At 48.5% G+C, this 27,345-nt stretch overlaps 1 protein-coding gene across 1 annotated transcript; it reads left to right on the top strand.

Moving 5' to 3' along the window:
- Window positions 1-331: 331 nt before the first annotated feature.
- On the top strand, window positions 332-10,944 carry TENT5B (terminal nucleotidyltransferase 5B). The gene is made up of 2 exons (XM_048826086.2): window positions 332-741; window positions 7,299-10,944. Exons 1-2 carry the CDS (start codon window positions 568-570, stop codon window positions 8,316-8,318), a joined length of 1,194 nt encoding a protein of 397 aa, XP_048682043.1. The 5' UTR covers window positions 332-567; the 3' UTR covers window positions 8,319-10,944.
- The last annotated feature ends 16,401 nt before the right edge of the window (window positions 10,945-27,345 follow it).

Genomic DNA, 27,345 nt, shown 5'->3' with positions numbered 1-27,345 from the left:
CTCCCTCCGGCCGGTGCGTGTCCCTTTAAATCCCAGCCTTCTTGCCCTGACCAATCACAGACGGGATCCCCGTCCAGCGACCGGGACAAGCCTGGCCTCGGGCCAGAGCCAGCTTTCCCTCTCCCTCTCCTTGGCTCCGCCTTCCCTCCCCCCGCCCCGGCCCGTCCCGTCCCGTCCCGTCCCCCGATTGGCGAATCTGGAAAGCAGCTCCCCCTCCCGCTCCTCCCTGCGGCCAATGAGAGCGCTGGAAGGAGTCGGAGCGCTGCGGGGATTGGTGGCTGGGCCAGGCCAATCGGGGTGCGGCGGGGCGGCTATATAAGGCGGCTCCGGGGGCTGAGGTGACCGCAGTGTTCAGCGTAGCCGGCGCGCAGCGGAGGGGTTTTCGCGCGCGGCGCCGGTTCACACGGGTTCCCCTCAGCAAGTTCCCCTCAGCATAATTGCTGCTGCTGCTGTTTGTTTCTTTTTTTTTAAAAGCCCCTCACTTCCGGTTGCTTTCTTGTCCGCTTCCGGGTGACTTGAGCTCGGCTTCCGGTGGCGTTTCCCAGGAGCGGCGCGGGGCGGGTTGCGATGCTGTCAGCGGGGGCGCCCGGGGCTGGCGGCTCGGAGCGGCCCGGCGGCCGGTTCAGCGTGCTGAGCTGGGAGCAGGTGCAGCGGCTGGACCAGATCCTGGGCGAGGCTGTCCCCATCCACGGCCGGGGCAACTTCCCCACCCTGTCCGTGCGGCCCCGCAGGATCGTGCAGGTGAGGGGGGGCGTGTCCCTCAGACCCCCGGCGGGGGGGTCTGTGCTGGCTAGAGCCCCCCCCCGACAAGGGGGGGGGGAGGGTCCCTTGCCATGCATGGTCCTGGGGAGGAGGTGCCTGGTTCCCCACTGTGCACAATGCTGGGGGGAGGGGTGCCTGGTGCCCCCACTATGTATGGGGGAGGGGGTGCCTGGCTCTGCACTGTGCATGGTATGGGGGGGAGGGACCAGTGGCTCCCCACTGTGTGACCACAATGGTGGGGGAGGAGGGGGGGGTCCCTTGTGCATGGTGCTGGCAAAGGAGGGGGCCTTGTAGGCCCTTCTGCGCCCCACCTCCCTGTTAAAGGTCACCCCTATCCTGTAGAAGCGTGCGGTGGCTCCTGCCCAGCGTTGTTCACGGGCTCTGCTGCAGTCCTGCGTGCTGGGCTGTTGGAAGCCAGCAGATCGGCTAGCTAAGGCTGGTTTCAAAGGGTGTCCCCCCCCCCCCCCCCAGCACATGAGCATTGTGACTTGGCAAAGGCTGCCTTCCCATGGGAGCTGTTCTGACCCGCTCCTGTTTGAGAAACTGCCATGGGGGTGGGAGGGAGCTGGGATCTGCAGAGACCCAGTATTTTCTGCCAAAGGGTGTCTCCCTTTCCAGAGCAACTTGTGTTTAAATCCCCCTGCTTGATGGGAGACCAAGTGCGTGTCTGGGCAAGGGCAGCTCCTCCATAGCGGCGCATGCTATGGGGCTACCCGAAACATCTCCAGTTTTTCTAAACCAGCTGGTAGGCTCCCTGTGTAGGAGAAGGAGGTCACCAGAAACTTTAGAGGCCACTGTTGACTCACTGATTTTTTCGTAAGTAGTTTGTACAGAAGTGTTGGACTCTGCCCTGATGAGGCTGCACTCAGGCTGGTCCCGCGCTTGCTCTCGCTGTCTGCTTATATGGGGCTTGAAGTCTGCTAGCAGAAAATAAAACTGCTGAGACTGTGATATTCAGTCTCTCATGCATGGCATCTTGCCACCCAGGCTGAGGAATTCTCCAGCTGAAGCAAATACTTCTACTAGCCGAAGCGAAGATAGTAGATTTTTCGCTCTGCATCCATCTCTTACTATGCAAGGCCTCTGAATCTTGCTGCTGCCTCGTCCAGACTGAAGCATGTGATGTACAGAAAACCGAGGGGTCATCACAGGCAAAGTCATTCAGAATTGCCTTGGTATTAGATTCCCTTTATCTACTGATATTCTACTGCATCTTGGCTTGTCCCTTGTCTTCATGTTGACATTTTCCTGTTAACCTAAAAACTCCATCTTGGATCCAGGACAACATGCATAATCTAATATCTTATTCATGTAAATTTCATTTAGAACTGCCACATCAGTAGAGGGCAATATGGGACTACATTACTGCACATATTAAAAACAGATGTTTGTAATAACTAAATTCAGACTCCATCAGCCCAGGTTAGCTTCTGTAACAGGAAGGCTGTGAGAAGCTTTACAATAGGATAGATGCAGCAGGTACTGCAAAAAATGCACTCATGGCCACCTCAACTAGTCTGTGAATTAGCTGAGCCTTTTTTATGGCGCTTAAAGCAATACTGTTCAGCCTCAGTTGTCAGAATGTCAAGGGGATGTTAAATGTCTGGATTTGTCAATGTAAATTAATGCTGGGACCCGATGACCCCATTCCAGACTTCTGAGGTCTGAATAATAAAAGCGAAGCTTTAGCTGTGTAAGGACAAACTGATGCAGTTAGTATTGCTCGCACAGTTACACCACTTGTATCGCAGTGTCAGTAGACATTTAAGAGAATGTCTTCTGTTCCATTTTATTATGGGCGCATTTAGGACCACTAGGGACTTAATCTATTGTTTGCTCCATAGGTAACTAAAACAAAAGTAATGCTTAATGTGAAAGGATCACTGTGAACTCAAAACAAGTTGGAAACTGGCTTCTTTACCAAAACACTAGATTAAAAATGAATTGTAAATATAAGCTACTTCTCACTTAAGGCAGAGTAAACAGAATATCAGCTTGTCCAATGATTCAAGTGGTGCCAACTGGAGTTTCCCAGAGCTGCAAAATCTGGGTTGCAAAGCTTGAAGGGGAGTTCATATTTAAACTGTTGGCATAAAATGCATTATGCTGCACAGAGCCACTTGCACACACGTCCACCTAGGAGCCGGATCTGCTGCTAGCAGCATGGTCTGTGGTGCCAGGACAGGCAGGAAGCCTGCCTTAGCACCCGTGCTGTGCCGTTGACTGGGAGCTGCCTGAGGTAACCCCTTGCCCCAACCCTGCACCTCAAGCCCCTTGTTCCCAGCCCTGAGCCCCTCCAAACCTGGAGCTCATTCCTAGCCCCACCCTGCAGCCCTCACCCCTGCACCCCAGCCCTGAGCCCCTCCCAAACCCCTCATCCCCAGCTCTGTTGGGTCGCAGGCATCAGCAATTTTCTTCAACTGGGTTGCCAGAAAAAAAGTTTGAAAACCACTGCTCTATGCCATAATTTAATCTTCCCAAATTAACAGGGATTGGTTACCATAAAGTTGTAACCAGTGTGCTTTAATATGACACTTCTTTCATATGGAAATAGCAGCATTCACAGCTTAGTAGAAAGGCTTGACATTCATTTGAGGGCTTCAGGAGATGCAGAGCACTCAATCTCCTGAAAATGAAAAGATTGAACACACGAACAAGTGCCCCATGGCTTGGTGGTCTCTGCATTTGCACTGTGGTGGATCCTTGAGTCTCCATTTGTGCATCAGGTGCACACATCTTCCACGTAACATCCTAATACGGTTGCTGGTTGTCTGTAGTTCAAATAAGCTGCTGCATATTCACGGAAGGGAGGCTTCTTCATTCCTTAGTAATGACTCATCAAATATAAAATCAAGCATGTTGGCTTCTAATTAAAAAGTCTATTCACAAACCAAACTGGCTTTCACAAGAAACTAATCTAGGATTTCTAGATCTCCAGCTCTTAGAGTACTTCACTTAAGTTTGGAAATTGATCAAGTGGCATTTGAAAAATGCCTTTTTTTATGCAAAGCAATGTGACTTTGGCTATCGTAAAGCCCTTAAATTCATGCTAACTCAGTTGGACTTTCAAATTTTGTTGAAGTGCATATGTATGACACGAAAGATTTAATGAAGCAAATGATAGGAAGCTATTAGAGTGCCAAGCTTGATTTGTGTAAAGTAGTGGAAAGCTGACATTGGCAGAAGCCAGATATCTAGCATCAAATGTTCCACCAATTGTGAAACTTAATACCTGAACAGTAACTAAACTGGAGTGAAACTTTCTTCCTTTAGTCTCAGCTGTGTAATAGCTGATTAAAGGATGTTTACAATCTTGCCACTAGCAACTTACGGTAAATACTGAAGACAGTAATTCTGACCAGGCACGTTGGCAGTCTCAGCGTTTAGGTCTGAGTAATCTGAAACAAGTAACCTAAAAAGGCAGCCACTTTGTAATGCTTGGTTATATATAACCAGCTACTCTCATGATGTAGAGAATACCAGGCCAAAATGCAGGCTGGTTTTGTTTGGGCCTGCCACCTGATTGTCAGAATTGCTCAGCTGTACCATATATAGTGAGGTACTCTGTACTACTGACCTGCTTCTGATGAAACTGACAATCCTCTTAGGAACACTTGTCTATCTCCTCTGCTTTATCCTAGTGCTAGCAGTGAGTAATAGATTTCAAATGCTCTTCTCGCTCTACAGTTGGGACAACAGATCCTACTACTTGTATCCAGCCTTCTGCATGGGCAGGTATCCTTTGGAACAGTGTGGTGTGATCCATGAGAGACTCTCCAGACATTTGAATTCTCCTGAAGGCTTGGTTCAAAAAAATTAATAAATTCATGGAGGATACGTCCATCAGTGGCTGTTACCCAGGATGGGCAAAGATGATGTCCATAGCCTCTGTTTGCCAGTAGCTGAGAATGGATGATAGGGGATGGATCACTTGGTGATCACCTGTTCAGTTTGTTCCCTCTGGGGCACCTGGCATTGGCCACTCTTGGAAGACAGGATACTGGGCTAGGTGGACCTTTGGTGTGACCCAGTCTGGCCGTTCTTATGTTGCCATTCTTGTCAATGAGAAATTCCAATTTATTTCTATTGGAGCAGGATTGTATTGTTAGGCAGTTGGACACATAGCCAGTGTTCTACCTTCGTGGGCTGTTAATGTTTTAAACTCTTCTGGCCATGGGCGTTTGGACTATTCAGAGACCTGCAACCATAAACCCCACTGAATTTCAGAGAGCGAGGATATTGAATCATGGATCTAAAACCTCTGTCTTCTAGGTCTTGGGATGCATCTTAAGCCAGCCGGGGTCTGAGTTTCTATTACTTGTATGCAGCAAAGATCTCCGGTTTGAGACTTTGTTAGTTTAATCCAAACCCTTCTCCTGATCCTGCATCAATCTTCTTCACCTATATCTAATATTAGACTGACTAGTACAAACTGTAGTCCCCACATCATATTCAAAATAATATGTACCTGGGGGAAAAGACACAATTTTGTACCTGGTCTAACGTGGTCACTGTGATTGACCATAATTGGTATGAAGTTTCTTACTTTGTACTCTGAACTTATTTGAATCTATTATAAACAAACAGTTCCTAGGTAGAAAGCATTCTTTGCCCATTGAATGGGAGATGGAAATGTCTACTCAGTATGTGAAAACGAGCAACCTAACTATGCACTGTCGCGAAATCTGGTGTGAACTTACTCCTAACTACTTAGTTGGATCTAAAACTAATCTACCTGACATGTTGGTAAGGGTGCATGCACTAGTGGGTATTTGACATCTCTAATAGTAGATGGCTTACTCGTTCCCTGTGGCTTGATATGTGAATCTTAAAATTTGGCAGTGAGTCCAGGCAAATGTCCAACTTCAGCTACAGTAGCTCCTGCCAGAGAGTAACTAGGAAATGCCAGCATAAGAACCACATCTTGTAAAAATCACAAGTGTAAAAAAGTTGTTAAATTCCGTGTTTTCCAACATTCATAGCTTTCACCAGAATACCCTCTACTTGCTTGAAAGTGCAGTTTCAGACTTGCAGTACCTAGCCTTCACAAAACTAGCTGATATAAATTAGTGTCGTTTTGATACCATTAACCTTCCAGTAAGTATTGGTGGCTCTCCAACTTCCTGTTAAACTTAATCCAAAATGGAATTCTTAGTCTAGTTCATGGGCCTGACTCTTATTGGTTAATAGGACACCCTCTCCAGCTGGAAAAGGAAGAGTCACAGTCAATAACTGCAGTGGAGCATAGCTTAAATTGTTAGGATTAGTTGAAACTCTATTTAAAAAAAACTTTACTAGACTGGAACTGGTTCCAGTTACATTCAAAGCTGTGGCTGAACTATTTGTTCTGGAATAATCCTCTTGCCTGTTGGGCCCAAACACGTCAATTTCAGGAGCACATTAGGCAAATCAAGTTGAAGTTTAGCTTTTGTTTTTTTTATTCTGAGGCTTTCTTTATGTTGGTTTCACAGCCTTAATTTTCAACTTTTTGTCTGAATATCTTGATATTAAAGGAAGATGACAAATGAGTCTCTGCCAGAGTACTCAGTTTGAGGTCCTGACTGAGTTTAATATAGAGCTCAAATCTTTCGCTAAGAGGAAGTTACCATCCTCAATTGCTAGCTGATGTCTGGAATAGGTAGTTCATATTTTATGATCATAGGGTTATTTCACCCTAATGCATGTTTAAGTAATCATGAAAGTGATTCAGCTTCATATTTAACAAAGCTTCAGAGGTGTATTTGTGGGTGTGTCAATATTGAGGAGGCACGATTAAAATTGCTCAGGTAACACCTGTTAGATTAAAAACTGCTTCTTAAACCTGGCAAGGTGTCAAATGCAAAATACTGACACACTGGAAATTATTAGGATACACTTACCAGTTAAGACATGAACTTGCATACTCATGGCAAGTGCATTTTAGCAACTGTAGCTTCTTAGTTTGCCTTTAATGAGTCTTGGCAAGGTTAGGAGAACATCTTCTGAAACATGCTACAGCTACTCTAATCAAAAGTGGGACGTCACTGTTTCTGCATTTGGGCACTTCTCCCTGGATCAGTTGCAGTTCCAGATTAATGGCCAAAACTGTTACTTAAGACTTTTTTATTTGATAAGAATCAAGAGACTTGAGGAAACAGATCTTGCAATGAACCTGCTCAGACAGTTGCTGCCTGGAGATAATGGGGTGGGAGCAGTTAACCGCTGTAGGACAGAAGCAGAAGTACAGATGTTCACTTTCTGCCAGGAGCACTTTAATGTAAGAACAAGCAGTTGAGGCCCCTTTTAAATCCTGTGGCTGCTGCAAACACATAGCCTTTGAAGTGAACATTTCTCTGTAGCCTTTGTCTCTGGAGTACCTCCAAACTTCCCTGTTTGTAATAGGAATGATAACCATCTCCTTTTTGTTATGCTGGCATGACCTACTTCAACATGCAAGCCCAATTTCAGTTCTAACATCCCAGTCTAAGAACACTACTTTAGTACTATATAGACAATGACTGTCTGTGTGTGTCTCTCTCTCTCTCTCTGTATCTCAGGTGGTCCGCAGCCGTCTGGAAAAGAAGGGAATTGCAGTCCATAATGTCAGGTTGAATGGCTCAGCAGCTAGCCATGTCCTACATCAAGATAGTGGCCTGGGGTACAAAGACCTGGACCTCATTTTTTGTGTGGATCTGAAGAGTGAGGATTCTTTCCAGCTAGTTAAAGATGTGGTCATGGACTGTCTCCTGGACTTCCTCCCAGAAGGAGTAAACAAAGACAAGATCACCCCAATGACTCTGAAGGAGGCATATGTGCAGAAGCTAGTGAAAGTATGTAATGAAACAGACCGCTGGAGCCTTATATCACTGTCCAATAACAGTGGGAAAAATGTGGAACTCAAATTTGTGGACTCTCTCAGACGGCAGTTTGAGTTCAGTGTGGACTCCTTCCAGATTATATTGGATTCTCTGTTACTATTCAGAGAGTGCTCAGAGAACCCCATGTCTGAGAACTTCCACCCCACAATCACTGGGGAAAGCATGTATGGGGACTTTGGGGAGGCAATGGACCATCTCAGGAACCGAATCATTGCCACCAGGAACCCAGAAGAAATCAGAGGTGGTGGGCTTCTGAAGTACTGCAATCTCCTGGTGAGGGGGTTTAAGCCCAAGTCAGAAGTAGATATGAAGGCGTTACAGAGGTACATGTGCTCCAGGTTTTTCATAGACTTTTCTGACATTGGAGAACAGCAGCGGAAGCTCGAGTGTTATCTTCAGAGTCACTTTGTTGGGATGGAGAGCAAAAGGTATGACTGCCTGATGACCCTACACCGAGTGGTGAATGAAAGTACAGTGTGCCTGATGGGACACGAAAGGAGGCAAACTCTGAACCTCATTGCCATGCTGGCTGTGAGGGTGCTGGCTGAGCAGAACATCATCCCAACAGTAACCAATGTGACCTGCTACTATCAGCCAGCACCATATGTCAGCGAAATAAACTTCAACTACTATGTCACCCATGTGCAGCCCCTTCTGCCTTGCAGTCACTCCTACCCAACATGGCTTCCTTGTAACTGAGCATGGACAACACTCTCTAGGATCTGTAGTCCAGGCTGCTCCCTGGCCTTGCCAGCCTTCTGGAAGAACTGTGACAAAAGGCAATATTCTGGACTCTTTCTCAAGAGTTTTTTTTTCCCAAGTTTGTTGGAACTAGCTGTGTCTGCTATATGCTGTGGAGATTGGATGTGCAGTGTTATGGAAACTGTAGATCTGAGATGTTTGCAAGAAGACTTATGAATTATGTAGGCAACAGGGGAGTTAGGGGGATTGTAGGGTTAGGCTAAAGGTAAAGCTGCACTGCCCTGAAATGCAAATCAGTCTGAATTTCCTTTAGTGCAGGAGGTTTTAAGGGTTGTGCAGACTCATGGTTTCTGAAGATAGAAGCCAGAGTGGCTGATTCCTTTGAAGGACCAAAGAATCCTGTTAAGTGCCTGTAACAATATAAACACAATTGTACTGTAAACCTTTATTTTTTTATTTTTTTTTTTTGGCAGGGGCTATGGTCCCTAAGTGCTTGTGTGGGGATGTCTTGATGAAAATGTGTTTTTTGTTTTGGATGGGAGGGGGTCATTTGATCATTTCTCATAACATAACAGATGTTGGATTGCAGGTGACATATTGCAAAGGCTTTTGGCATGGCTTGCTGCTCGTGAAGGACTAGCTAATAGTATCTAATAGTAGTCAAAGCTGAGTCGCACAGAGGTGGGGGTTGGCATTGAATGTAACATGAGACACTGGGGCTGGGGAAGAATTGCATTGTGGAGAATGCTGTGCAGAGCTTTATGGAGATGGGAAGCAGTAGAGGCCTATCCAGTTAGTCACTAAAAAGCTCCCAAATCAGCAGTGCCAAAATTTTCAGCAACTTGTGTACATAAACAGTAAAGCAAAGGATCTGTTTGGGAGTCTGCCCTTGGTTAGACTAGTACAAAGCTATGTCTTCTAGGGAATTTGAAATGCTGCTGCTTTTTGGCATGCAGTATGGTTTCAATGCACAAACCAACCAGTGGCCAGCTGGCCAATCTGGGAAAGACCAGGCTTGTCCTGAAGCACAAACCAACTATTGGCTAGTCAAACCGTTGACCATAGCAGTTGCTTTTATGTAGGCTGGAGCCAGTTTTAGGTAAAATGCTTAGAGCCCTGTCCCTCAAGTATTAGATTCAGCTGTAGAGTCCTAGCAGATTCTCTTGATCCTAGCCTGCCTTGGCTAGAGAATAAATCTTCCTTCCTGTGCCCTTGGTCCTTTTGTCAAAAGCAGCCTGTTTTTTCAGCTACACAATTCCACATCTGAGCAACAGATATGAGATTACGAATGTAAAATGCTTAGAAATGAAACATGACTTCTTTTGTGCAAAAAAAAAAAAAAACCGTCTTTTTAAAAAAACCACAACAAACCTTTGTCTGAGAGCATTTTAGTGTCTCTTAGGCAAATGTTCTGCCTTTGAGTTGTGGGGGTGTGTGTGTGGAGTACAAACAGTCCTGCCCTGGGCTGTCGGGACTGCTTACCCATTCTTTTGCAACATCACATTTGAGACTTAACGATGCACGGGTTTGTAAAGCTGGTGCACCTGAGACATCCGGCATCTTCTCTTCAAAAAGATAAGTGCGCAGCTGTGGGAGTAGACCACACTAGTCACTTCATGGTGCTTCCTCGGAGGCTAATACTTGACTATTTTTACTAACTTGTTTTCTGGTTATAAAACTGTACCACAGCTGGGCACATTGAACAATGTAATAAAGATTAGATACTTGGAATATGTATAACCAGAATTTTACCGGCGGGGGGGTGGGGAGGGAGGGTTGGAGCTTGTGCATGCACTTCGCTGAATACTAACAGGCTTAAACAAATCTGCTCCAACTTTGCTCCTTCCATCTTTATCCAGTAGGAACAGGGCCCTGCCACTACCTGTCAGAGTTTGTTAAACCTGCTGTGACCTCATGCTCTCGGACTGTACAAGTTTATTTACACAAGTAATCCTGATACAGCTTATGGGGTAAACTCTGCTACATGTAACTTCTTGATGCCCAGAGCCTGCTTCCTGTGGCAATGCCTGACATAGGGGGGTTTCAAATTTAGTTTTTCCTTGTGCTGAAAAACTGGTTTAAAGGATGTCTTTTGGAAAACTAACTAGGATCTCTAGACATGCAATCCTCACTCAGAGACTCACTTTAAGGGGAGACCTGGTTTTGCATTTTTTATTAAACTTACTATTAACACAGCTGATCTGTAGCATGCTGCACGTTTTTCTTTTTTCAGGCAGGGAGGCTTCTCTCATACTCCTTACCACAAAGTGTAAAGGTAGATGCACTAAACTCTGATCTTTCCAGGGCAGTGACAGAACTCCCTCTTTCTCTAACAGAATGTAAAGTTTCCCTACAGCTAAAGGCTTGATGGGGGAAACTTAAAATAAGGCTGCACTTTTGATTTGTGGAGTGTGTGGGGAATGGGAGTGGTTGATTCCTTGCAGGATGAGATGCTGCCACTTGTAGAAAATCTGAAGATTCCAGTAGTCTGGCACTCTTAATTTTGTTTCAAATGTACATATTTTCCCCCTGCATCTGTATCACTTGTCATGCAATGGACTTGACGTAGACTCACTAGATTCTTTAGAATCTGTTACAAATAAATACAGTGTATTAAATTCAACAGATTTGTTGTTTACTTCACACACAAGGGTAGGTAGGGTAGCTTTACTGTTTCAGACCCTGCCCCCACTAAAAATGACTGATAGATCTACAAATTGGATGAGTGGGCATGAGATTGGAGGACTGTGTGCACAGTCCTTGGAATTTAGGTTCTTTTAATCATGGTGCCTAAACGCTCCTTGTTTGCACATCAGGCAGTTGAGTCCCTAGAACAGAGCCTACTCAAGCCTCTGGAGTAGGCTCTGTTCACGTGGCAGGAAGAGAGAGAAGCATGCCAGCACCCAACAAGATTTTTCTACTTCAATATAGTGCACCGTTCCTTCCTGAGCTGCTTATCAAATCACTGGCCCTGGGAGGGTGTTAACGGGCTAGCAGTAGTTGGTAGGGAATAGTTTATCCCACAACGTTTGGCCTCTGTGAAAATTGTGTGGGGAGTATTTAAACACTGCTGGGGGCAATCTTACTAAGTGGCAGCAATGGACTGTAAAACACTGACAGAGCCTCAAGTGGGTAAATTGCTCAGCTGCTACAACTAGATGTGTGAACATAGTCTTAATGTCTTGTGGGGTAGACACCTTAGGTTCAAACTTTCAAAAATGCTTGGCTCCCCTCTGGTCACTTGAGTTTAGCTTTCACTATTGACCTCTCCTCGTGGGGGTGTGAGCTGTTCTGAAAATGCTGGCACTAATCACCATGCCTAGCCAGCTGTGATACTTCCTTAGTATGGGAAATCAAGCTAGAACTGCCTGAAGTTCGGTTACAGTAGCCATGAACGGGATGGCATCTCCAGCAACAAGAAACGCACGCTTTTCTAGACCAAACACCATGAGGCCAAATCCCCTTTGTCCTAAGTCCAATGTGGCTGCTGCTATTGGACTGGCACCAGCCTAACCCAGGCAGGAATGCACCCATTGCTGTCCCTCTCCAAAGCAGGAGGGGTCTTGCCCTTCTACTACAGCTGTTGGCTTCTACTGAAACCAACTCCTAGCCCTGCCTCTTAGGATACTTGCGCACTGCTTACAGCTGATGCATCTTGTTGGTATGTAACTTTCATGAACTAAAACTTCATATCCCCTTCAAAACTCCTTCTACCCACCCCAAGTGTGCCTTAGATTGCAGGGGCTGGGGAGAATAGAAAGTCATTTTAAAAGTGACTCTTTCTAGTTCCCTTTCAGGTTGTCTTCTCTATGCTACCCCTAGGTCCCACAATGACTGTGCATGAACTAGTGAATAAGCTGCCTCTCTCAATTGGTGTGAGCCTGAGTGGAGCAGCAAAACTCCTGACAGAGTTGTCAGGGCCTTTCATTGTTGGAGCGGATCAAACTATACAAAGGGATGCTGGTGGAAAGTACTAGTTATCAGAAAGGAGCTATCAATGTTTACAACTGAGATTTGGGTCCCTCTTGTTTAACCAAATAAAAATATATATTTTCTCAAAACGTGGGGTCTCTTTCTTGCTCTGTACAAAGAGAGAGGCATGCTACAGCTGCGAGTGGGTTGTATTCAAATTGTGTGCATACCTAAACTCTAGTAGTGGCATCTTAGTCCTAGCTCGGCGATGGGGGACACAGCAGTTCCATTAAGTCTTAAAACACCTGCTCTGGGCTTAATTTCTCATTTATAAAGCGATGTCTTTCCTAGTGCAGCATGTAGAGCTAAACTCCCAACAGTGCATCAGCATCCAGGGCCATGGGAGAGCCTCAGTTTTGCAGGGATATGGATTCAGCAGACAATCCTATTTCTTGCTGACCGCGTATGCTGGTGTCATAATGCCACGTGAGGAGATGCGGGCCAGCATGAGCCATATGGTTTGCAAGGGGACAGCGGCAGTCCTGGTGGCACAGGCTTGTTCTGAAGAACCTGTTGCTTCTTGACCCTTGTTAAGGGCTTTACTCCCAAACTGGCTGCTGGCTTTTCCATCAATAGTAGTAGGTGGCCCTAAGCACCCCTCCCTAGGGCCATCAGTTTGCCATAAAACCCCGCTCCGCCTCTCTCCATTTGAGGCAGCTGATGGTAAATGCCTTTGCTAAGAGGGCTGTAGGTGTTCCCTCTGCAATCACCTCCCTCTTTTTTGGCAAGGCAGGGCTGGGGCAGGGCTTTCCGATTTATAGACTAAGATCTGAAGTCTGATGTGCCAAGCTTGCGACACGGGAGCTCAAAAGAAAGTCCCAGAAGTTCTGAGTTGCTTCCCTTAAGCTACTGTCACCACTTTGCAGAGGCAGTTGCAGGCCAACAATGAGCCATCAGAACAGCCTAAGCTGCTGCAGTAATGTTGGCTGGATGGCAAACATAAATACAGATTTGTCACCGCTACTCAGTGATGTTTAAAGGGAACTCACTGTATTTAATGAAATGGAGAAGGCTTACTGGATAGCTGAGGCCCAAGAATGAGAGTCGGATCTGGCGTCTCTTCCTAGCCCTGCCACGGATTTTATGTGGCCTTGGCTGAAGTCATTTAACTTGTTTCCCCATCTGTCCATGAGATAGGATTGCCTAGGAGGCAGGCCTGTTTTGGCACTCCAGGTCCATAGTAGAAAGTTACAGTGTTTCCGAGGGCTTGGGCTGTACAATCTATGTTCATCAAAGTGCCTGTGGCTGCTGTTTCTGCCGTTGGAGGGGACAGGTCCCAGGAGGTGATGGTCTGGGCCAGGCATCTCAGAAAATGAACAAACAGCGAAACCCTGGAGTCTTGGACTGCCGCCAGCTCCGTGTTTTAAGGACACGCAATCTTGTAGCTCTCAGCTGTTGTCCCTAACCTTGGAGTTCAGAGGGTGTCACCCACTTTTATTAATGCCTGCAATTAAGATGCATTTTGAATGCCGTGACAGGACTAATCTCTGTAATTAGAGGTGGCAATTAGCTGATCTTTTACATTACACTGCAGTTTCCCCTCTAGCCACGCTGCCCCCTTGTTGCTGGTGTGATGCTGGGGTGTTAAATGTGCTAATGTGAGAGCACAGAATGAGACCAGCCTCTGTCTGTGAGGCTCCTCTTTCCATTTATAGCTGTGTTTAGGCGATCCGGCGCACGGAAGCTTTGCAGCCTGCCCGATGCCAAGCACAAGACAAATGTCTCATTGATCTGCAGATACGAGGAAGGCAGTTTGTTCCCAGCGGACCCAGGGCAGCAGGGATAGGACAGACGACGTCACAGAAGTTGTCTGTCCCTTGACTGTGTACTTGAGAGTGTAGGCAGCTTGCCTGATTAATGCTGTCCAAGCAAAGAGCCTGATTCTCTGAGGTACCGAGCACCACCTCCATTTCAAAGTAACACATATGCAGACGATAACTTGCTCTACTGCTGACTGGAATGAGCACATCTTGTATTCTGGCATCCAGCCATTGGCTGCTCACTTGAGATTATAGGTTAGGCTGAATTCCCACAAATGGGATTTCATTTTATCCTAGCATGGGCCCCTGGGAACACTTGAGAAACTGAAGGCTTGGCCCGTGGTATCTTCCCATTAAGATCAGCTGTAGAGGCGGTGTTCACCAGCACGTGCCCTCTGCTTGTAGACTATTTGCCCTGCTTCCCTTACTCTACTGGGGATATTGTTTCTTATGGCTCTTGCACCTGCACCTACTCAAAGATGTTTAGGCTCCTAACTTCCCGTTGTTGGCTTTTTTTGATCTCCTTTCTCTGAGAGAGAGCCACAGTTGGAGATGAGCTGCTGCACAGGGAAGGCCAGGGCTCTGAGATGGCACCGAGGATGTTCCCTCTCCTGTGCTTAGCTGGCTGGCTCATGCTCAGGGTCTAACTGATGGCCATAGGTGGGGTTGTGAAAGAACGTTTCCCCAGGTCACATTGGCGGTGACCTTGCAGGCTTTTTGCCTTCCTCTGCAGCATGGAGTGCAGGTCGTTTGCTGGGATTATCTGGGTACACCTCACTTAGTCAACTCCCTGGCATCTCAGGGGCCTCAGGTATTAGCTCACTGCATCTGTGGCACATAATAGTTAGTCTCCTGTGGGCTGTAATACTTTGATCTAATTTCCATGGTTGGGTTTTGTGTGTGGGTGTTCATAGAATCATAGAACCAGGGGGTTTGAAGGGGCCGCAAGGGTCATCTACTCTAACCCCCTGTGAGTGGTTTATGATATACAGGTGGTCAGTCTAGATGGTCCTTTCTGGCCTTTAATGCTATCTGGGCCCTTGTGCTTGAAGACCAGACACAATGCCTGAGATCTTCCTCTAGGAGGACCCAGCCTCACCCTACAGGTTTGTCTTGCATGGGGGGGCTAGGGTTGGGAATGGGGATGCTTCCCTCTAGGCTGAGCCACTGACTTGCTATGTGAAGATGAGCAGATTGCACGAATGGTTAGCTCAGCCAAGCTAGTACTCCTGCTCGGGAGTGTTATTTAAAACAAACCAACAAAGTAAAAAGCCCTAGATCAATTTATCTCCTGCATCTCATGGGTAACCCAACTACACAATACATGCTAGCCAGTAGACAGGTTATACTTTCAGCTCATCCATTGTCTTGGTTTCTGGCCCCGGGAGAGTCTCTTCGCTATTCCGTTCCTCAGTGTCCCCGTTGGGAAGATAAGGCCAACGATCCTTACGGAGGTGGGGGAAGTGCTCCACAGGGGCTAGGTGTTCTGAGGGAGCCTTGGTTTTGGAAGCCGGCACGTTGACGGAGCTGGGCCAATAGGAAGGTTAAGACGAGATGTGATAAGCTGTCCCCTGCTGCGGTAATGAGAGGGAGCGTGCGTTTTCACCCCCTCATGCTAAACTCCATCCTCAACTGCTCCTAACTGCCTATGAAACTTCTGTCCTCCAGCACCATGCTCATCTCTGCCTAAAACAGGACTGCTCTCCAAGAACACTGACCTGGCATAATCACTGTCCAACTTGTGTTTGTTTCCAGCCGAGCAATCCTCATGGCCCGATCCTGGGAGGGTCCGTGGGCAGGCTCCTGACTTCTACTGCAGTCAGTGGGGTTTGGGAGCCCTCAGCACCCCAAAGGATCCATCCCAATGCCTACCGCTCCGGCTGATCCTTGCCCTGTCGTGCCACCACGGCATATTTACATTTCTTATCTTGGCAGTGTCAAAATGTGGTTTCACTGAGAGCAGTGTCACCCTGCCTTGGTTGCAAAGGGAGCAAGTGGTGTCCTGAGTGGTGTTTGTGCGGCCTACATTTTGTCTCTGAGCCTGAGGAGGAGTTGGATGGGTTACACCCCTTCCCTTCCCCCCCTTCCCCCAATAAAGCTAGCAGGGTGGTGGACTGTGGCTGGAACATCTGATTACTTTAAGCATCCTTCTTCTAATGTGCAATTATATGTTGCTTCTGCTTGAAGTCCCTGTTAAATCCACATATTCACAGAATGACTCATGTAACTACTGCTCTCGTAATGAATGCTGAATGAATTCCTTAAAGACTGGACATAAGGTTAATGTGCTACTTACCAACCCGCCGCCCTCCCTTCCCCCCATTTTCAAATAGCAGTGGTGGAACCAGCTGAGCCAGTCCCCCACCACCCCCACCCCAAACAGCAGTCAATGGCTCATACTGTAGCAATTCCGGTATACTAGCATGGAAATGGCAAATTGCAAAGTACAGGTCACCAAGGGTATAATTACACTTAGCAGAGGGGTTTTCTCATTGCTGCAGCATAGATCTTCCGAAAGCATCAGCCTTCACTCCATGAAAGGATAATTGTCTGCCTGAGTCCATTTTTAGTCATTGAACTCTTCGGCCAGGGCTGCAACCCTGGGAAAAACAACCCCTAATTCTCGGCATGGCTGGACAGGCATAAAGCAAGAGAGTTGCAATGTAATTTGCAGCATTGGATCTACGTTAACGTCCACGGGAGTTGTGGAAAATCTGTGCTTCCTTGAAGGCTTGGGGCCCATGTTGCCACATCTGTCTTGAGGGCTTTGTAATGTACCTGATGGTTCTTTCTTGCAGAATTTGGTCTTTGAACCAGAAATACTAACTCTGGGCCAGAGTATAACTCTGTGATACCTTAGCATGCACTGAGTAGAGCCTTAATCCACTAGTAATCCCAGTCAGACTACTTGTAGTGCAAGGTACTATTTAACATGAGTAAGGACATCGCAATCTGTCCCTTAATGTCACTTAGAGCCCAGTCCTAGGGTGGGACCTCACACAGTCACATCAGTGGAAACTGAGACAGCCAGCATCTGGCAGGAGCAGGCCTGTTGTTACTATTATTTAGTTTATTTATTATTTGTATTCCGGTAACACAGAAGGATCCAACCAGATCAATGCTCCGCTGTGCTAGGGGCTGTACAAACATAGCGTAAAAGACATGCACACGAGCTTACGATCTGCATACCCGAGCGCGGGGAGAAAAGAAGGATGAATATTGCTCCCGTTTTGCAAATGGGGCCACAAGGCCAGCAAGATGAACTGCCTTGTCCAAGCCACTCAGGGAACCTGCGGCAGAACAGGTCTTCTGAGTCCTAGTCTGGTGTTTAAGTTGCAGCCCCAACTTTCCTCTCTCCTTGAGCTGTGGAGAATAAAGAGCCAGTGAAGTTCAAGGCTTTGTTTAAGCAAGTGGAAATAAGGCACTGTGAGTTGGTCTGTGAGGATTTGATTTGGGCCGGAGCTTTTATCCATCTAGTCCATTGTAGCTATTGATCTGCACCGGTCCCTGAAGTGTCTAGTCACCCACAGGGGCAAGTGTAGCCAGAGGACCTCAGCCCTATGAGTGTTGGGAAGCTGTGGAAATAAAGGACTTTACAAAGGATCCATGAAAAGATGCAGGGTTCGGGTCTGCTGATCTGATTCCCCGACACGCTGCAGATGGGTAAGCTGAGTATGCAGCAGGCCCTAGCAAAGGAAGCAGGAATTTCATCTGTGTGTGTTGATGACAAACTAGCCATCTAGTACAGAACCGCTCTGGCTTGGTGATAGGCATCGCTTAGACACGGACAATACCCACGTCTCAGGCGTTTGCAAAACCACTAACGGACATGGAGTTGGCAGTGTATCGGTCAGGCCCTGACTGTGGACAGTAGCAGTTACAGGCACTTTGGTCTGTTAAGGAGCTGGGTGCATGTGGGGGCTGTGTTTGTAAACTAGCTCCACAGGCTTTTTGCCAGACTTCTGCTGGTCACCTCTGGGGCCCGTGTTGGGTGGGGAGAGCTGACTTTCGAAGTCGACTCTAGCCTCGGCAACCTGTTCAGGTCGATTAGCCATCTCCTCCTCTGCCTCGCTTCTGTAGAACCCGAGCTGTCTGTCACGCGGAGGCCCCTGCAACCAATCCAGCAGCACCGGATCCCATGCTGCGGGCACACGCCCAGCCGCTGCAGTCCTGTCCACCTCTGGCTCCAGAGTGCCATGGCAGAGACAAACCTTCCTAACAACAGCTCTGTGGTGAAAGCTTCCCATTCCATGCCCTGGAGACCCGGAGCCCTACAACCAAGTGGGCACACAGAGCTTGCTGCCACGGGCAGGTACCGTTATTGGTTCTCAAAGGCAGAAGGGGCTCTGGCATAGTTGGGGAGGGAGTGGGCCCTCATACATTGCTTTGGAGGGAGGGAGCCCCTCAACTGCTAAACCAGCTCTAGAGATAATCCAAAAAGTCTGAAGGCAGAGAGCTGGCTCGCCCTCTTGAAGCCATGTGCACCTCAGTGGTGGGTCACAGTCACTGGAATGTGCCATTTAGCGGTTCCGCCTTTCTGGCAGAAATTCAAGGAAATACCCCACGGCGGGGCATTGACCCCTCCGAGGATCACAGCCAACTGGCTTCACTCATGAGTAGAGCCAAGCTAGCGTCAGGCTGCCTCCCTGGCTTGCCTCCTGGGTCACTAGCCAAGCTCCTTGTTTGCATTTGTGGAAAAGCTCCAGCTTACCTGGCTTAGTATTTTACAGGGACAGTCATCAATTGCACACTCTGTTCTTCCCGTTTAGCAAGTACTGATGGGCTAAGGCAGCCAGGGCCAGTTCAAGCAGCACAAAACCGCTCAGTTCCGGCATTAGACTCTCAACCAAGAAGGATTTCTGCTTCCCTTGGTCCGCTAGGTAAGGGGAAAATGTTATCAGTTACAGGGGGCTGTTGCTATCTCTGCGTGGCTAACAAGGCCAGCTACATGCACAAGAATAGGACCAGGGAGGGATGCTGGTTTCAGTGCAGCGCAGGCCAGCGGAGGAAGGGGAGATGTTAGGTAGCGACGAAGCAATGTTTTTTCTCTTCCACTTCATCGAGTTGTCCCCGACGGGAAACTTGAGGCAACAATTCTGTTTTCCTTTTGGAGGTTGGCTATAGAAATAGGTCACTTCCAGCCCCAGATGGTCCATATAAGCTAATAGTCTCAAGTATTGTAACAAATCCACCACCAGCAACCAACTGCCGAGCTGTTGCTATTCTGTACCCCACGGGCAACGACAGCGGGCAGAGAACATGCAGACCCTCCTGCTCTGTGTGGATGTTAAAGAGCTTCAGGCCATTTTAGTCAGGGCCGGAGGTTGGGCTGATGTCTGGCGTGCGCTTAGTAGCAGTGATGTTCTAGTAGAGGCCCCACCTGAGACCAGAGGCCCATTGTGCCGGGTGCTGCGCATGACAGAGTGAGAGACAGGCCCTGCCCTGAAGAGCTGACAATCGAAATGGACAAGGCAGACAAAGGTGGGGATGGGAAACAGGCACGGAGAGGTGAAGTGACCTGGCCAGGATCAAACGGCAGGTACGTGACCAAGCCAAGAATGGAGCCTGGGGTCCCGTCTCCCAATCCAATGGCCAACTTACCGGTTCACGCGGCCTCCTAACCGGGTGATGGCTAGCTGCTGTGTTTGGGGGCCTTTGGGCCAGGGGTTCACTTCAGGCCGTTATAACAAGAGAGAACATTTGCCAAAGCAGGATCTGCATTCAAATTGCAAACCTCCCTTCCATCTCCTGGTGTTGTGGGGTGTTGGGAACACAGGGTGAGCTGGGTCATGCTTCTCTCTACTTACAATACCAAAGGAGTACGGCTCACTCTAGGTTTGTGTGGGCGAGAGGAAAGCAGGCCCGACCCACGTTAGCTGTCACTTGCATAAACCTTCGAAGGCTGGAATTCAAACATTATCCTATAATTGAGGAAAGCCACCCTCTAATTAGCCTGATTGGAGTCTGCTGCCTTGCTGTCTTTCATCCTTTCTTCTCCAGTTTTGTTTCTCTTTCTGGAATCCCGGGCCGCTTTTCCCTCCCCATTGCTGGAATTCCTTTCATGTTTGTTACCTCAGCAGGTGCGGCTGCGATTGCTGCAGGGGGACCGATCACGTGGCCTCCTCCAAAATGAAATCTAGCCTCCCATTAGGAAACTGAAACTTTGCAGGGAGCTCTGTCACTCTTTGCCAGCATCACTGCAGGGCTTCTCCTGCCCTGCCAGCCACGGTTTGCCGATGTGTGAAGAAGGAAGCTTAGTGCTGCAGAGAGGTGCAATGCCAGACCAGCAGCCCAGGCTTACCCTGCAGCCTTCTGCCAGGGTGCTTCTGTCTGGACCTATACCAGGAATAGTTCAATCTCCGCAGTGAGGATTTCAGATAAACCAGACAAGTATGATCACTAAGATGGGGAAATCATTTCTGTATGGAGAGTGTTAATCACAGAATCAGAGGAGTGTGATCCACTTACTTAGTTATGTAGGTCCCTATCAGCATGGTATGTGAACATCTCACAGATGTCCAAGGATTTATCTTTCCAACTAGGGAAGAAATGTTATCCCCATTTTACAGATGGGGAAACTGAGCTACAGACTGATTGAATGACTTGCCCAGTGAGAATGTGGCAGAGTCAGGAATATAACCCTGACTCCCAGAGTACCAAGCTAGCACCTTAACTGCAAGGCCATCCTGCCTTCTCCAGGGGAATTGGAGGGGAAGGGAATGAAGTTAATTCTTTTGACTCTCTCTGATAAGCTGGCTAATTTTCCACAAGGGGGTCCTCGGTAGATGAGATGGTAAATTTGAAGCACAGGAAGCAACTGGTGTCCCAAAAGAGTCTGGGTTTGTATTCTATCCATCTGATTTCTTAGCAAAGCCAAGCTCAGCTCTATACACAACATGCTCCACTTCTGAAGATCTCAGCGTTTCCTTATCATAGAATATCAGGGTTGGAAGGGACCTCAGGAGGTCATCTAGTCCAACCCCCTGCTCAAAGCAGGACCAATCCCCAATTTTTGGCCCAGATCCCTAAATGGCCCCCTCAAGGATTGAACTCTCAACCCTTAGCAGGCCAACCCTCAACCCACTGAGCTATTGCTCCACCTCAAACAGCTGGGAACGCAGGCCCCTTCCCTACGAAACCCATCTCTCTCACTGCCTGGCCACCCTGGACATCCCAACTGCTGGCTGGCCCTTTAAATCTGGGAAGGACCTTGCCATTAGGAAGCTTCTCCAGATAGTCAGCCTTTGTCTTTGTTCACTTGCAGCCTCTTACTCCTATTTACCCCAGGCACCATTCCCAGTTACTCCCTTTGGGCCTTAGCCTTCCTACGCCTGATCTATTGCCGCAAGTCCTGAGCTCACACTCTGCCCTTCCGAGGTGCCATGTGCAGGTCGTTGGCTCATTACAGCCATGTGACCTTCTCAGCTGTTTCCTTTGTGGGTCTCCGCATTTCACCATAGTCGGGCTTCTCATGCAGGCTGCGAGGGGGATCCTAGGACATGAGCTTTGGGGGTTGGAAAGATGGCTCTTTCCTGTAAATGGTTCACAGCTGGAGCCCGTGGGCAAAATCTGAGTAGGTGCCACTGACTTCAGTGAGAGATGGTTGTGTCTCTCTGCACGCAAGGTGTGGCTCTAACAGTTGGGTGAAAGGGGATGCTGCTACTTCTGGCACCCACATGGTACAAACTCCAGTTCAGCAACAGTCCCGGGCTCTCCCAGAGGTTTGTAAGCTGCAGTCAGTGCGGTGAGTGCCCAGGGGGTCTGATGACACCACCCTGAGCCATGGGGCTCAGACCTGGACTTCTTCAGTGTTTGAGAGGATTCATAACTGGTCATCAGATAAGCCCTTCTGTGCTGGAAACCTCCCATTCTGGATGCATGGATTGCAAGCAAAGCTGCCTCAGGTGCCTGCCAGAGCTCCCTTCCTCCGCCTCTGCCTGTCCGGCTCGCTGCAGGAGAAGCATAATCTGCTCACCGGCTTCCTTCACGCTGGGTATTTCTGTGCTGCTGACTGCTTTTGCTGATGACCCTACAGTTGGCGGGGAGCTAGCACACAAGAGGGCCTGAACTGGAGAGATCTGGGGAGATTAGAGCAATGGGAGACTCAGTCTTAATCAACAGGCAGCCCTGGCCCTAGGAGAGGATATGCCAGGACGAGACCTGTCCTAGTAAAGTGGTTTTACTTCCTTGTCTTAACTGTGTCCCAACATCCTCATTCCATGTCGTGAAGCCCTCCAGCCATTGCAGGGAGGGGAAGTGATCGACACCGGAATGTGGTTTTTAGGAATGGGAACACCATGTGGTTTTTAGGAATGGGAAAAGTCTCAGACCCCCCACAACCTGCCCAAAGGGAGTATGCATACTTTGGCTGCCACCGTATTCACTTTGTGCCCCATGGGCCCTAGCTGGCCATTTGAGAATCCCCTGGTGTAGGGAGCTTTCAAGGGATGTACAGCAGTATAGCCAGCTCCTAGCCTGCCCCTCCCCATCATGGTGTAGACAGGAAGATAGAGCGAGCCAGCACTAGGTCAGTTCACAACTGGCAATAGGGTCCCACAGAGAACTCTGCCTCTTGGAGTAAATTAGAGCAGCCCCAAAATTGCTCTAACTTACATCCCTGGGCCAGGGCCTGTGCATATTCAATGGGGGCAACAGAATGGTGTGATTTGCACCCTGATGTCCTCCCCATGGGGTGAGCACAGGAGAGAATTTATTTAGAGAGGGACTTTAACCCTGAACACACCTGGGAGCCGGCATGTGGGCCTTGGTGTGTGCACATGTATCTTGTAAGCTATGTGCATATGCTGATGGCCACCATCTTAGCTGACCCACCAGAGACTGAGCCGGGGACCTCTAGACCTAAAAGCGGTAGCTGTGACAGCTTCAGCCGCAGAGCCAGGCTTTGCAGCTGGGGCTGTAACAGACTCGTCTCCTCGGGGCTCTTTCCGCAGCTGGGGCTCATGGGCATCCCTCCCGTTCTGTGCCCTAGGAAACAAGCGAGGCGCTGGGAAGGCCCTGCGGAGCAGTAGCTGAGCAGAATTGCAGCCAGCCATCTTGGTGCTTCCAAAGAGGAATCGTGTTGATGGGAAAGAGAGTGAAAGCAGAGAAGTCCCGCGCCCCTGGCCGGGTGAGTTAGGGGGATGTCAGTGTGAGGAAGCGGAGATGGAGACGGATGGAGAAGGCTGGAGCTGAAAGCAAAGCAGGAGACAGAATCCTAAACTCCCTCCAGCACCAAGTCAACCAGGGCCATGCCCAGACTGCTGAAAGGGGTGCAGTAATCTGGAAGGGTCGGGAACCACCGCTCTGGAGCATTAAGGAATATCCTCACCTGAGGCGGTGGAGTCTGGTTTGACGAATTCTGATCATGGACTGTCTCAAGCGTCAATGCGGTTTCCAATCCCTACTTCAGAGTTAGCACGCTTTCCGTAGTTCTGCACTGGGGAGTTCCATTCCTGGTGAACCAGCACAAAGAGAGTTGATGGCTATTGCCATGTGTTTCTGCCATAAAGGGAGTATCTGGTTATTTGACAGCAGGAATCGCCCCTGAGGGACTGCTCATATTGCCAGCGTAATTAAGACATTAATCTAATCAGAGATCAGTGCGTGGAAAGACAAGTTCTGCTGAAGTGGCGGAAGGGGTTGGGCATCTGGAAATGACAAAGCCACAAGTCAAAACAATGAAACTGATAAGAAAAAGCAGATACTAAATATATTACTTGTTATGTTAAAGGTTGCCCGAGCCCCAGTCACCCAACCACTCTGCTCAATCTCCTACCGTCTGTGTTAAGCAAATTCGTGTTCCACTTTTATCTGTGAACAGACTGGGATGGAAAGCTAAGCAGAGATGATGACTCCCATCAGCCCCCTCTCCACAGCACATCCCCTTCCTCCTGGCCAGGTTAGGGGGATGTTCCTGAACCGGGAAGTGGCTACAGGCTCTACTTGGAGGTGGCAGCTGCATGGCAAGCAAGGAGCTGGAGAGATGCTCAGTTCAGAGCAGGCTCCCTAGGAACCACAGGCAGAGCTGGGTGGGGAACAGGCTCTGACTGCCAGATCTTACAGCGGGGTGCAGGTCTGTGTGGGGCTTATGGGAAGCAGCTAGGCAGGGAGCCAGTGCAGAGGGGCCCCAAGAGACACTGAGCCTGGCTTGGAAACCCTAGTTGCTTGCGTAGAGCTTGGAGTAGAGAGAGGACATCCCGGGTTTTGGGCTTGAAGAGCCCTGACTCGCGACTGGGCTGCCCCAGGAGCATTCACCACTGTTGGTCACTCTGAACGGTTACTGTTTAAGCCTCAGTACTGAGGGTATTTGCAACCTTCCCCTTTCCTGCTAGCCCTAGTAAAATCCCCTTTCCCTGAGCCACATGTCTGAGTGGCTAGTGGGACTCGCCAGGGCTAGCATGTAAAAGGACTAGCAGCTGGAGCACATGCCTCCAAGTCATGGTCCACCTGGCACGCCACTGGCAGCTTAGGGTTTGGTGTGCTCCATTACTGAGCAGCCTCAACATTGGCAGGACACCTTGCAGAGAAACCAGTGTGTGTTCTCCAGGCTGAAGCAATTCCCTCCAGACTCCCTGTGTGACCGCCGTAACTATTAAGCAAAGCTCTGGAGGTATGTGAAGAATGTAATGCTTTCAGTATCAGGGACAGCTTGGGCTATAATAGAATATGCTGTTGTAACAAATCTGTGGTCCCCTTGAAATTTAATAGCAACCATGGGGATAGCACTCATCTCTTCCTGCTCCTAAAGGATACATTCATTCTACTGCTAGAGCTATAAGAGAATCTCCATTAGCCACTAGCAGCATAGGGCTGATGATGCACCGCTGAGATGTTTGGATTCCTCCTAGCATAAGGTGCTGGTACCCATGAACACTACCCAGTTCACTAAAAATACTATCCACGGCGACTCTTGCTTGCATGATCAGCAAATTTAAGGCTAAAAAGGAATTTTTCCAATATCAGCTGGGACTTTGTGGGATTCACCTTCCTCACGAGCATTGTGGGAAGATCATGTGGTAGGATCAGATGGGTGTATCTGATACCAACTTCCTGCTTTTCCCGCAGGTGGACGAGCGAGTTCTTGTCTCTCAGATAGAGACAATTGAGGGGATCTGGGGCAAGCGTGTTCCTGTGTGGGGCAGAGGTAGGGAGTATAATGATTCTGAAGTTTGGGGATGATAGAAATGACTCCCTCCCAGGGTGGGACAGGGAGGGCTCAAGGGATGGATAAGCCCTGTGTCCTATCTAAGGAGGAGCACCTAATTCTCCCAAAGTGGGACTTGGACTGTAATAAGTAGTTCAAAACAATCTGTGGGTGGGTAATAGAAAGTTGTTTGCTTTGTCCTAATGATCTGCCCTATCCCTACGTGTTGCTGTTATAAAATATTTAACTAAGCAAGAGCTCACGCCTGGGTGTGTGCCGGTCCGTGTGCACTCGTCCCCAGCTGTGTCTAAGCACAAAGCCCATGCAGCAGGCTGTCTCCGCCTGAGGAGCGTGTGCTCCCCCCGCCCTATTATAAGCTGCCAAGCTTCGAAAGGGGTGAGTTGGTAGCACTTGTTACTGTAAACGGTCATGAGCCAAATCCACCTAGCTTGAAAATAAAACACAGCGGAGGGATTTGCACTAGTGGGTAGATCCGTTTATAGCTGTGTTGCCAAGCGGTTTGGATGTGAATGGTGTGTGTGCGAAAGGTGCTGTGCCCCAGGATTAGCACTAGTTGGACCCTTTGCTGGTGCTGGCAGAGCCAGGGATAAAAAGGAGCACCTGTGGGTGCTTGACCCTCCTCCCTCCCCATTTTGTCAGGGATATTTTTAGTAGAAATCACGGCCAGGTCAGGGGCGTCCCTGAATTTTTGTTTATTGCCCGTGACTGATCCATGACAAATTCTGAGCCTTATCTATAACCCAGTAACAACCCCCAAGCCGCTCCCCCCTCCCCTTTCCTTTCCTCCCAGTGACTGGAGAGGAGTTAACTACTTATGCTAAACAATCTGTTCCACCTTGTGTTTAGCTGCGACACTCCGAGGAAGTTTCCCTGACCTGAAGAAGAGCTCTCTCTCACCCACAGACATTGGTCCAGTGAAAGATATTATCTTACTCACCTTGTCTCTCTAGGCTCCTCTAAGGCATGTCAGGTTGGGCACCCAAATTCACTAGCTGCTTTTGAAAATCTTGGCCATGTATTTGAGCATAAGCTTTCATGAGCTACAGCTCACTTCATCGGATGCCTCCGATAAAGTGAGCTGTAGCTCACGAAAGCTCATGCTCAAATAAATTGGTTAGTCTCTAAGGTGCCACAAGTCCTCCTTTTCTTTTTGCAAATACAGACTAACACGACTGTTACTCTGAAACTTGGCCATGTATGTAAGCACTGGCCTGGGTAATTGCTGGGTTTGGTGGCATTCCAAATGGAAAGACACAATGATGGATTGCTAATGTCTAGCTGGTGTGGACGCACGTGCATTTGAACTCCGTGTCTGGAAATTGGGGGTGAAGGCCTTCACAGAGGAAAGCTGGCCCAGCGGCTGGGGAGTTAGTTGGGGATGTAGGAGACCTGGATTCCATTCACTGCTTTGCTACCAAGAGTCCCCTAGTTTCTGCGTGCCTCAGTTCCCCCTCTTCACATTGGAGATGGTAGCACTGCCCTGCCTTACAGGGGTGTGTGAGGCTAAATACCCTAAAGATTGTGAGGTGCTCTGATGCTGCGGTAATGAGGGCTGGATAAGTAGTTTAGCTAGATAAAAAATAAAGAGAAGAAAAAATGATCCCAAGGAAACACCAAGACTTGAAGTTTAACTGACCCACAATCTGCCTTTGACTGTTCTGGTTCTTACTGGGAGAGGTGTGGCTACTGTATCCGACTGAAGAGTGCAGGGTGCTGGTGGCTGGTTTTTCTACGCCTGTTGTGTAAAGCTACAGCCTCCCTTTACATTCCTGACTCGCTGCATGACTGATTTGAATTTTGCCCTGTCCCGCAGTCAGCCACTTCTGGTGCAGCAGCTGGTCAGCACTTAATACGTAACATTCACCTTGCCGGGCTCTGGCCATCTAGTATTTCAGGCTTACAGCAGCCTTTCTGATCTGGCTGTGGTATCCCCGTGCAGATTCAGTTGCGCTATAAGCGATTACAGCGACTTAGCATTATTTATGTACATAACACAGAGGTCATCGGGAAAGCCGAGGGGAGGGAAATAGCAGCATGACAATCGCATTAGTCCACAGTGCAATTATAAGGCGAAATTAATGTGCTTTTAAAGCAAACATTGTGCCCATTAAAGCCTCTGGCTGGGAGA

Source organism: Caretta caretta, chromosome 19 (assembly GCF_965140235.1).
Source record: "Caretta caretta isolate rCarCar2 chromosome 19, rCarCar1.hap1, whole genome shotgun sequence".
Taxonomy (NCBI): Eukaryota; Metazoa; Chordata; order Testudines; family Cheloniidae; genus Caretta; species Caretta caretta.
The sequence above is the reverse complement of the archived record's forward strand: the minus strand, read 5'-3'. Positions and strand labels throughout refer to the sequence as shown.

Bases quoted from the DNA above. Each gene is read 5' to 3' on its own strand.
- TENT5B (XM_048826086.2), top strand. From the start codon at position 568: ATGCTGTCAGCGGGGGCGCCCGGGGCTGGCGGCTCGGAGCGGCCCGGC. The intron at 742-7,298 runs GTGAGGGGGGGC...TCTGTATCTCAG, and splicing joins GGCCCCGCAGGATCGTGCAG to GTGGTCCGCAGCCGTCTGGA.